This window comes from Megascapheus bottae, chromosome 17, assembly GCF_031878675.1.
Source record: "Megascapheus bottae isolate mThoBot1 chromosome 17, mThoBot2.hap1, whole genome shotgun sequence".
NCBI classification, from domain to species: Eukaryota; Metazoa; Chordata; class Mammalia; order Rodentia; family Geomyidae; genus Megascapheus; species Megascapheus bottae.
The window spans coordinates 32594075-32605471 of record NC_143525.1 but is presented as its reverse complement, the minus strand read 5'-3'; the positions used below and the strand labels follow the sequence as shown (position 1 = coordinate 32605471).

At 48.4% G+C, this 11397-nt stretch overlaps 1 protein-coding gene across 1 annotated transcript; it reads left to right on the top strand.

The window, feature by feature from the left end:
* The first annotated feature begins 265 nt into the window (after nt 1–265).
* Pnpo (pyridoxamine 5'-phosphate oxidase) lies at nt 266–6844 on the top strand. Its single transcript, XM_090350706.1, has 7 exons — nt 266–519; nt 2256–2380; nt 3641–3740; nt 4936–4989; nt 5081–5209; nt 6166–6236; nt 6397–6844. The coding sequence occupies exons 1-7, from the start codon at nt 382–384 to the stop codon at nt 6563–6565; spliced, it is 786 nt and encodes a 261-aa protein (XP_090206832.1). The 5' UTR covers nt 266–381; the 3' UTR covers nt 6566–6844.
* The last annotated feature ends 4553 nt before the right edge of the window (nt 6845–11397 follow it).

Genomic DNA, 11397 nt, shown 5'->3' with positions numbered 1-11397 from the left:
CCCATTCCCACCCCCATCTGGGATGAAGCAATCCTATACCTTTAACAAAACTCCACGTGCGTGTTTAACAGCGGTGACAGCATTTCCTCGTCTCTGCTCTTGCTCCCGCCCCCAAAGGCGTTGCCCATTGGTCGCCGGCTTTCTCAATTAGAGCTCTAATTGGCTTTGCACCGGAAAATTCCAACCAATGATCTTTCGGCGTCTGTCTCCCTCCTCCGATCCTGACAATCCTATTGGCTGTTCCTGGACCCATTGGCTTCAAGGACTTAGAACTTGTGAGTTTGGTTGGGCCACTAACAAATCCTTCCCGGTGAGAAATCGGTTCCGAGCGCTGCCGAACCCCAGGGCCTAGCGACTCCAGATCACGTGGACAGTACCCCCATGACGTGCAGGCTTCTGGGAGTCACTGTGACGTTCGGAAGATCTGCCAGGTGGCTGGACTACTTCCGTCACCTGAGCTATCGCGGCGCAGCCATGGACCTGGGACCGATGCGCAAGAATTACCGCGGGGACCAAGAGGTGCGGCCACCGCAGCGGGGAAGGAAGTCCCAGAGTCATCTGCGGCGGGGGGGGGGGGGGGGGCTGAGGGTTTAGGGGTCACCCTAGTGGGCGAAATTGGGGGACACAGGTTCAGAGACTGCCACCCGGGAAAATTTTAGAGGAGACGTGGATGGAGGCAGCTCGCCCTCGTCAGAGGCACCGACTGTGGATTGGAATCCAGCCGCTTACCGACCCTGTCAGCTTTGGAATTTACTTTTCCCTCAGTTTCTCACCTGTGAAGGAATAGCACCTGCCTCACCAGGATACTGCGTACTTAAGCACCTGTGAAGTGGTCAGAACGGGGGTGGGGAGACGGCTTGTAAAAGGATAAATAAGCTCACGCCTGTAATCCTAGCTACTCCGGAGGCTGAGATCTGAGGATCATGGTTCAAAGCCAGCACAGGCACAAAAAAATCCGTGGGACTCTTCAATTAAAACCACCAGAAAACTGGAAGTGGTGCTGTGGCTCATAGCCTTGAGCTGAAGAGCTCAGGGACAGCGCCCAGGCCCAGAGTTCAAGCCCCACGACCGACCAAAAAAAAAAAAAAGATAAATAAGGATTGGAGGTAACCCCGTTTTAGCCCCAGCATTGGGAAAAACCTTGGTGTGTTGGTGGTTCATGCCTGTAATTCTAGCTACTCAGCAGATTAGCCAGAGCAGAGAAAACTGAAAACAACAACATAAACCTCTCATCTCTAACTAGCTAAAAGCCAGAAATGGAGGCCCCATATCTGGTTAATTAGTGATAAGAGTGGCACAACTGGATGCCCTAGTTCATGCCTGTAATCCTTAGGAGACTGAGATCTAAGGGTCTTTGTAGCCAGCTAGGGCAGAAAAGTAGCCTTGAGTACAAAGTGGCTCAGGCCCTGAGTTCGAGCCTCATAAGGTGGGTAGGGAGTAGAAAGAGTGGCGGTGGGCTAGCCTTGAGCAAAATACACTAAGGGACAGCACTAGACCCTGAGTTCAAGCACCAGTACTAGCACAGAGTAAAATTAATATAGACTAGGGCTAGAAGTTTGTCCTAGTGGTAGAGTGTTTGCCTAACATGCACGAAGATGGGATTCGATTCCTCAGCACCACATATATAGAAAAAAGATGGAAATGGTGCTGTGGCTCAAGTGGTAGAGCTCTAGCCTTGAGAAAGCCTAAGGATAGTGCTCAGGCCCTGAGTTCAAGCCCAGGATTGGCAAAAAAAAAAAAAAAAAAAGAATATATATATATATATATACACACACACACACTTTCATTAAATCTCAGACCAACTAATGAGAAGTGGGATGGAACTTTTATCATCAGTTCTTAAAGTGGCTCTGACACAGATTTTATATATATATATATATATATATATATATATATTTTTTTTTTTAAAGAAAAAACCCAACCCTAAACATTGTGTAATGGAGCTAATATTTGGAAAATGCTTTGATCGTTACAAAAAAAAAATTCATGTGGCTGGGTGCAGTGTTGCTCATGCCGATAATCTTAGCTACTCAGGAGGCTGAGATCTGAGGATCAAGGTTCAATGCCAGCCTGAGCTCTTATCTCCAATTAACCTCTAGAAAACAAGAAAACAGGAAGTGGGGCTGTGGCTCAAGGGTACGGTGGTAGCCTTGAGCTGAAGAGCTCTGGGGCAGGGCCCAGGCCGAGTATAAGCCCCATGACCCACAAAAAAGAAAAACAAACAAAAAACATGTTTATTAAAATTTCCTTCTCAGGCCTTTGAAGAGGCTCATCTGACTTCTCTGGATCCCATGAAGCAGTTTGCTTCCTGGTTCGAGGAAGCTGTTCAGTGTCCTGACATAGGGGAAGCCAACGCTATGTGTCTGGCTACTTGTACCAGGTGAGCAAGGCCTTGGGCCCCATGTGCAGGTGGGAACTAATGAAGTCTCAAACGTAGAAAGCTCTCATCTCAATGCTTGTGAACTTCATGATTCCAGCTCTGTTATTAAAATGTGTGTCCTTGGCAAATCATTTCTCTGGGCCTCAGTCAACCATTCCTTACTAGTAAACCAAGCGCCAGACCACTAAATCCCCTTCAATGATACAATGCACAGCTTTGTACATCTCTATCCTTAGCATACCCAATCACGATCCCTTGTCTCCAAATCACCATCTGCCCATGCCCCACCTACCATTCAAGAGCTACATTTTGCCTGGGTACTGGTGGCTCACCCCTGTAACCCTAGCTACTCAGGCGTCTGAGATCTGAAGATTGTAGTTTTAGGCCAGCCCAGGATTCCTGTCTGTAACTAAAGCCAGAAATAGAGGTTTGGCTCCAGTGGTGAAACCCTAGCTTGGAGCTAAAAATAAAAAGAGTTGTATTGCCTGGGGCCGCTCTATGAAGCTCTGTCCTCTTAAAACATAGTCTAGTGCTTGACTCTGTCATTCATTTGACAATCACAGAACCTTTGAAGCAGTTCTCATACTGATCTTTTATTCAGCTCTTCCTGTCTCCCCTCACTAAAGTGCAAGGCTTGAAGGCAGAGTTCTTATACCACCCCCATGGCATAAGAATTCTCAGGATTCTGGGAAGAGGACCTGATATAACAGCCCCTTTTTGTGGTCCTTAGCATTGGCTGGTGCCTTTATTGTGGATTCTACTTAGGACCTTATTTGTTAGGACTGCCCTAGGAAAGTACTTCAATACTAAGATACTATAGACTGAGTGAGTTAAGTTCCGTCTGCACAACTCTGGGGGCTAGAAGTCCAAGATCAGTGTTCTGTCAGGGATGGTGTTTGGTGAGGCCTCTGTAGACAAACTGGGGGAGGGGGGTTGTTTTGTTTTTTCTCTGTGTCCTCACCTAGCCTTTCCATCTGTGTTTGGAGATAGACAGCATTGTATGGTACCTCATTTAACTTTAATTACTCCCCTCCAAATCCGGTCACCTGGAGACAGGGAGGTGATCCAACATGGATTTTAGGGGGTCACAGTTGTAACAATATCCCAAGCAATCGTGTTATACTGTACTTCTAAGACCAGTCCTCAGAGCCTGGGGGTGGGGGGGAGCAGGTAAGAAGCACAGCTAGAAGGGTTGCTCAGATATCTATGGAGCAGGAGACAAGTGAGGGTATTAATATACGCTCTGCTGTGTGCCCTCAGAGATGGAAAACCCTCTGCCCGCATGTTGCTGTTGAAGGGCTTTGGCAAGGATGGCTTCCGTTTCTTCACTAACTATGAGAGTCGGAAGGGAAAAGAGCTGGTGAGAGTTCAACGTACATCTTCAGAGACCTCTGCAGGACCCAGCTTCATCCTCGCCTGCATGACCTTCTCCTGTCTCTTTCCTATCCACTTTTCTCTCTGCTCAGCTCCCTCCCTGCCTCCTGGCCTTTGTACTTGTCCTTGCTTTCATTGCCTTAGTGGAAGAACCATCCCCACCCCTCTGATATGATAAATTCCTGATTAACTCCTGTTTTTTTAGGTCTCAAAGCATGTCTTGCCTCCTTATGGAAGCCTTCTGGTAATGAGCCACCCCTGGGTGCTGTTTGCTTGTTGTTTCAGCTTGCAACTTTTCCTTCTGCCTTTTTTCTTCTCCAAGTTAGGACTGCGTTTATCTTTTGTTCTTTTTTTTTTTTTTTTGTGGATCATAGGACTTGAACAGGGCTCAGGCCTGTCCCTGAGCTCTTCTGCTCAAGGCTACCTCCCTACCCTTGAGTCAACCCCACTTCCCATTTTTCTAGAGGTTAATTGGAATAAGAGTCTCAGGTCCTTTTGTACCTGGGCTGGCTTTGAACTTTGATCCTCAGATCTCAGCCTCCTGAGTAGCTAGGATTACAGGTGTGAGCCACCTTCCCCGCTAGGACTGCGATTGTTTTTATGGGACAATGTGATTGAGATTTGTCTCTTTTGTTGCATAATAAGCTTTGAGGGTGTAGATACTGTCTTTCTTTTGACTTGTTTTATCCCTAGTACCTTTCCTAGATTGGATAAAAATGGGATGTATATACATTCCATGAATGAATTCAAAATGAGTAGCCCCCCCCTTAATTTATGCCAGCCACATGTTCATTTCTTAAAAAAAAAAAAAAAAAATCTGAGCAAGGCTGGGAGTTTGGCCTAGTGGTAGAGTGCTTGCCTAGCATGCATGAAGACCCGGGTTCGATTCCTCGGTACCACATACATAGAAAAAAGCCGGAAGTGGTGCTGAGACTCAAGTGGTAGAGCTCTAGCCTCAAGAAAGTCCAAGGATAGTGCCCAGGCCCTGAGTTCAAGGCCCAGGACTGACAACAACGACAAAAAAAGCTGGAAGTAAGTGTATGGCTCAAGTAGTAGGCAAGATATCACAGTGAGGGCAGCTTCTGAGGGCCTGTGCCTCACAGATCTCTGCCTGCCTTTGCAGGCCAGACACAGCATCTTCCAGCCCTGATTGCTGTCTAAGGCTTCTCTTTCATTTCTAGGACTCTAATCCCTTTGCCTCTCTTGTCTTCTACTGGGAGCCCCTGAACCGCCAGGTGAGTGAGTATTCCCAGGACCACTTGGGACGTTGGTTACAAGGACTGGTGACAGCGTTGGGCACCACTCACCTGGATCACCCCTGGGCAGGTTCGTGTGGAGGGGCTCGTGAAGAAGCTGCCTGAGGAGGAGGCCAAGTGCTACTTCCACTCCCGCCCCAAGAGCAGCCAGATCGGGGCTGTGGTCAGCCACCAGAGCTCTGTGATCCCTGATCGGGAGGTGAGTGGACTTTGGTGTAGTCCTCCAGGTAATGGGGACCTAGACTCATCCCCAGGTGCTGTCCTTGGGAATGCCAGGACCTTCATGCTCTGGCAAAGAGAAGAGGATGATCTGGGTAAGGAGGGCAGGAAAGGGGGCGGGGCGGGGGGGAGGGGTGAGGCGGGGGGGGGGGGGGGGGGAGGGAGGAAGGCCTCTCCTGTTGACTGTCTAATGTTCCATTCTACTTGGCCTAGTACATGGCTCAGAACACGTGTGTGTGTGTGTGTGTGTGTGTGTGTGTGTGTGTGTGTGTGTGTGAGTGTTACCTATACTGGGGCTTGAACTCAGGACCTGAGTACTATCTTTAAGCTTCCTCAAGGCTAATGCTCTACCACTTGAGCCACAGCATCACTTCCAGCTTTTTCTGTGGAGTTGTACCAAGGAATCAAACTTGGCTTTATGCATGTTAGGTAAACACGCTGCCACTAGGCAGCGCTACCCCTAGGCAGCGCTACCCCAATACATCCACCTTTTTGATGGTTAGAGGTAAGAGACTCAGGACTCTAGTGGCTCATGCCTGTTATCCTAGCTACTCAGGAGGCTGAAGTGTGAGGATCACAGTTCAAAGCCAGCCCCAGGCAGGAAGAATCCACCAGCCTCTTATCTCCAATGAACAACCAGAAAACCAGAAGTGGCACTATAGCTCAAGTGGTAGAGTACTAGCCCTGAGCAAAAGAGCTCACAGACAGTGCTTAGGCCCCAAGTTCAAGCCCTACAACCCCAGGTTGGGGGGGTGGGGACAAGAGTCTCATGGACTTTGCTGCTTCGTCTGGCTTTGCACCTTGATCATCAGATTTCAGCCTCCTGAGTTGCTAGGATTACAAATAAGAGCCACTGATGCTTGGCTATCATACGTTCTTAATCTCTTCAAATGAATCACTGAGTCTCATCTTCCCTTCTCTCCTCCTCCTTAACAGTACCTGAGAAAGAAAAATGAAGAGCTGAAGCAGCTCTACCAGGAACAAGAGGTGCCTATGCCAAAATATTGGTGAGTGATGCCTGGTTCTTTTCTGAAGGGGCTACCAAGCCCCTGTGTGGGGATTACAGATCTCAGGACAGGCCTCTCTAGATGCACCCCAGCAACTTGCTTCCCAGGATGAGGGATTCAAGAATGAAGGGAGAAAGTAAACCTTTACTTCTCCTTGTAGGGGTGGCTATATCCTGTACCCCCAGGTGATAGAATTCTGGCAAGGCCAAACCAACCGCCTGCATGATCGCATTGTCTTCCGGCGGGGCCTCCCAGGTGGAGATTCCACTTTGAAGCCCATGACTCACCGTGGTGAAGACGACTGGCTCTATGAAAGACTCGCACCTTGATTCTGGAGAGGCATTAAGAGAGGGTTGTGTGACATGGACATGATCTCAAACAAGTTCCTCTGAGGGCCTGCCTAAGAGTGAAGGAGCTTTTTGGTAGTGAATGTTCCACCACTGTCAGTATTCAATCTTAGCCAGTCTGGAACTTTGCAGATAAGGTTCATTTCGTGCTGGTATCAATAAGCCAACTACCATCCATGTTCTTTGTGAAAACTGTATGTGTGATTGTATATACAAATATATGTATTGTATCATTTTAATATAAAATGACATCATAAGCCAGAGATCTGAGGATTGTGGTTCAAAGCCAGCCCAGGCAGGAAATCTCTGAAACTCTTATCTCAATTAACTACCAAGTAACTGGAGGTAAAGCTGTGGTTCAAGTGGTAGAGCACTAGTCTGAGGCATGAAAGGCGCAGGGACAGGGCTGGGAGCATGGCCTAGTGGTAGAGTGCTTGCCTAGCATGCCCAAAGCCCTGGGTTCAATTCTTTTGTACCACATACACAGAAAAGGCTGGGAGTGGTGCTGTGGCTCAAGTGGTTCAAGCCCAGGACTGGCAAAACAAAAACACAAAAGCTCAGGGACAGTGCCTTGGCCCTGAATTCAAGCCCCCAAACCAGCACACACAAAATAATAATTATTATCATGATTATTTTTGTCTGTCATGGGGCTTGAACTCTGGGCCTGGGCGCTGTACCTGAGCTCTTCAGCTCAAGGCTACTGTTCTATCCCTTGAGCCACAGTGCCACTTCCAGTGTTCTGGTGATTAATTGGAGATGAGAGTCTCACTGACCTTAGTGCCCGGGCTGGCTTTGAACTGCAATCCTCAGATCTCAGCCTCTTGAGTAGCTAGGATTATAGGCATGAGCTATCGTACCTGGCTATAATAATTAATTAAAGAAATTTATAGCTCAGACCAGGCCTGGATTTCATGCACACTGGAATTACCAATGATTAACTGACCTGGGTGCAGCCTCGGTATTGTGATCTGAAATCTTTGCTGCTTATCCTGGGCCTGGCCAATGTTACTTAGGGAATCTGTTAAAAATGCAGATCCAGGTAGGTGCAGGTGGGTCATGCCTATAATCCTAGCTCCTCTGAAAGCTGAGATCTTCAGATCTCAGTTCTTTTTGAAGCCATTCCAGGTTGACAAGTCCAGACAGACAAATCCAAGAGACTCTGATCTCCAAATAATCAGCTAAAAGCCAGAAGTAGAATTGTGACTCAACTGGTAGAACATCAGCCCTAGAGGAAAAAAAAAACTGAGCAAGTAAAAGGTTCAGGCCCCACTACTGGCACATGGGCCACACACACACACACACACACACACACACACACACACATATGTGCGCGCACGCGCGCACGTACACACACAGATGTTTGGGCCTACCCCAGATTAAGTCTGCATTCTTATGAGATCCCAAAAGAATAGATGCTCTGTCTCCAACTTCAAAAACCAGCTCCACCTCCTACTCTCAGTGTGTCATTCTTTGAATATTAAGTCTGTGCTGGACTGCACTGGTGTTCTCCCTGCATAGTTCTCACCAGAGAAGGGGTCAGGTGGCTGCAGATAAGCAAGTAGTCTACTGACTATGGAGCAGAGGCCAGGTTAGTCAATATTTGCTGTGACTCAGCCAGGAGCTGAGAACTATTTGTACTGGTTGGCCTTGAACCTGAGCCTGATACACTGTGATTTTGACTGTACGGGTGTGTGTGTGCTTCAGTCTCTTATTGCCAGGGGTCCTCAGAAGCCGTGGACCTCCAGTTAAGCCTGAGAGGAAAGAAAAGACATCTCTCCTGAGGCCCTTACCTAGGCCTTGCTTTTTTCTGTTGTGGGCTGTTTTGTGTTGTGACTTTCGGTGTGACATGTGGGTGAGTGGGTATGGAGAAACACTGCACCCCATCTGTGTCATGGTGGCTGTGTGTCCTCTAGCTTGGAGCCTGGTCTCAGCTGTTCCTTTTCATGGCTCTGTCCATCAGTCACCATGTGAGTGTGTAATAAAAACCAGCCATGTGTGATATGAATGTGTCACGGGATCTGGTCTTCCTGCCCAACCTGAGGGAGCGAGGGAAGTTGGGGAATGTTATAGGACTTTCCTTCTGTTTCCTCACTGCTCACTGGGTGTCCAGCAGGGGGTGTCCAGCAGGGGGCGCTCACTGCCCAGGGTCAGCCTCCTCTGGGCAGGGGAGGCCAGTTCCAACCGGCCTCCTCTGCCTCCCCCTTCCTCCTCTTGGGCAGCAGCCCAGTGAAACTGTGGTCAGTAATCCATAGCTTCTCATGGCTCCTGCACATATTTAAGCTCTTGGTGGTTCCTTCTCCTCCTCATATCTCCTGAAGACTTGCAGCTGCCTTGCTCTGACTTCCAGGCTGCCCAGTCGCCAGCTGCGTGTACGTGCAATCTCCCTGGAGAAAAGTTGTGTTTTTTTTCTTTTTTGACAGGGATTGCTTTGGGGCTGCGGCATGCAGCCTGCAAAGGGCAGAGGAGCCCTTAAACTCAGAGGAGTAATTGTGCTATTGGAGGAAGTGGCAAGACACTGGGTTAGAATACAGGCTGGTGCCCAGGGCCAACCTTCACCTGCTGCTGTGGGAGGTCTGCTGTGTACACCTAGGCAACACAGCCTCGAGCCTGGTTGACTTTCTGCCTTTGTCTCTGTGCTGTAAAACATTCTTGGATGAGGCTCATTTCTCAGGAACAAGGCCCAGATAGGACTTTCTTATCTCCACTTCCCTTCTGTAGGTGATTGACCTGTTCCTTTCTTTTTTTGGTGTCATCCCTGGGGCTTGAACTCAGGGCCTGGACACTGTCTCTGAACTTCTTTTGCTCAGGATTAGCACTCTACCACTAGAACCACAGCACCATTTCAGCTTCTTCTGTGTATGTGGTACTGAGGAATCAAACCCAGGGCTTCATTCATGCTAGACAAGCACTCTACCACTAAGTCACATTCCCAGCCCTTGCTCCCTTTCTGAGCCTCAATTTCCCACACCTCCAGCAGGAGTGACTACAGCGGGAGGTATTGGGGGGCTGGGGGGGGCCAGGGGGAGGGGTCATGTGCACAGACTAGCTCCGACTTGAACCCAGCTCTGTCAATGCCAGCACCTCATCTAAAGTGTCCAATCCAACCTCCCTGAGCCTCCACTAACACATTTGAAAATTGGGGAGAATGGCAACTTCTGACTAGGCGATGAGAGGATTAAAGGAGAAATGCAGCAGGTTTGTAAACACTTTAATGGAGTTAGTAGTGAGCAGGGCTTCACATTTTGGGAAGGTATGATGTGTGCTTCTCCATGTGAGGCTTTCCCGAGTGAATAGTGAGACCCTAGGAAGTTCTCTGTAGTAGAGAATGAAGAGGCTTCGAGGAAGGCAGATCACTGAGCTTTAGTCCCTCCAGCCTCTGGTCTGCTTCTGACATACGCCGAGTTTCCCCTGGCCTCAGCAAGTCACCTAACAAAGGCCTCCTTGTACAGATGTTTGTTTTGGCAATGGACTTGACCAGAAACAGTTAGCTCCCCAGGGTGGGGTGGCCTGGCAGCCGGCAGGGCCACATTGTTTAGTGACCATCTTGGTTTCTCCCTGTTCTTACCACAGATTTTGCCTTTTTTTTTTTTCCAGACCTTCTAGGTCTTATGGTTTGAGGGAGAGCTAAATCTGATACTATACGAAGGAAGTTCTCATCTTGTTTTTACTCTGAAGCTGTGGGTTCTGTGGTATTCTGTAATAAAACTGAGTTGGGCGCGGTGCCTCATGCCTATAATCCTAGCTACTCAGGAGCTGAGATCTGGTTCAAAGGTTCAAAGCCAGCCCAGGCACTAAAGACTGTGAGGCTCTTATCTCCAATTAATCACTAGAAAATGGGAAGTAGGGATTTGGCTAAAGGGTAGGGTGATAGCCTTGAGCTAAAGAGCTCTGGGACAGCACCCAGGCCCAGAGTTCAAGCCCCATGACCCACCAAAAAAGAGAAGTAGAAAACTGGCTGGGAATGTAGCCTAGTGGTAGAGTGCTTGCTTAGCATGCACAAAGTCCTGGGTTTGATTCCTCAGTATCACATGCACAGATAAAGCCAGAAGTGGTGCTATGGCTTAAGTGGTAGAGCACTAGCCTTGAGAAAGCTCAAGGACGGTGCCCAAGGCCCCGAGTTCAAGCCCCAGGACCGGAGGAGAAGAAGAAGAAGACATTACTGATTTTTAATTGAGCATTGTCTGTAAGATGAACTTTTGGGGCCTCTTCCTGCAAAATAGCTCTTACTGTAGCCTCCTTTCTGGGATATGGGAACTGAGAGTTACAGGACTTTTCCTATCCTATCTTCATCCCCTCCCCCACTCCCCATTCCTTTTGAGACAAAGTTTCCAGGAATTCGCCAACCTCTAGCCTCATCCTTCCTGAGACTGGGATTACAAACATGCATCACCATACCTAACTTCAAAGTAGTCTTTGTTTTATTTTATTTTTTGTCAGTCTTGGGGCTTGAGCTTGGCAGCTGGGCATTGTCCTTCAGCTCTTTAGGTCAAGGCTAGCACTCTACCACTTTGAGCCACAGTGCCACTTCTGATTTTCTGGTGGAGATTAGAGCTCATAGACTTCTCTGCCTGGGCTGTCTTTGAACTACAGTCTTCAGATCTCAGCCTCCTGAGTAGCTAGGATTACAGGTATGAGCCGCCGGAGTGCCAGAGTCGTCTTTTATTTTAATTTGTGGATGCTACTGGGATTTGAACTCAGGACTTCATGCTTTGCTGGGCAGGCATTCTACCATGAGTTTTAGACTGGTCTTAAAAATACATCCCCAAGGGGCCAGGAGTTTGGCCTAGTGGTAGAGTGCTTGCCTAGCATGTATG

Excerpts from the sequence above, each read along its gene's own strand:
- Pnpo (XM_090350706.1), top strand. The coding sequence starts at position 382 with ATGACGTGCAGGCTTCTGGGAGTCACTGTGACGTTCGGAAGATCTGCC. Across the intron at positions 2,381-3,640 it reads TGTCTGGCTACTTGTACCAG|AGATGGAAAACCCTCTGCCC; the intron begins GTGAGCAAGGCC and ends GTGTGCCCTCAG. Across the intron at positions 5,210-6,165 it reads CTGTGATCCCTGATCGGGAG|TACCTGAGAAAGAAAAATGA; the intron begins GTGAGTGGACTT and ends CCTCCTTAACAG.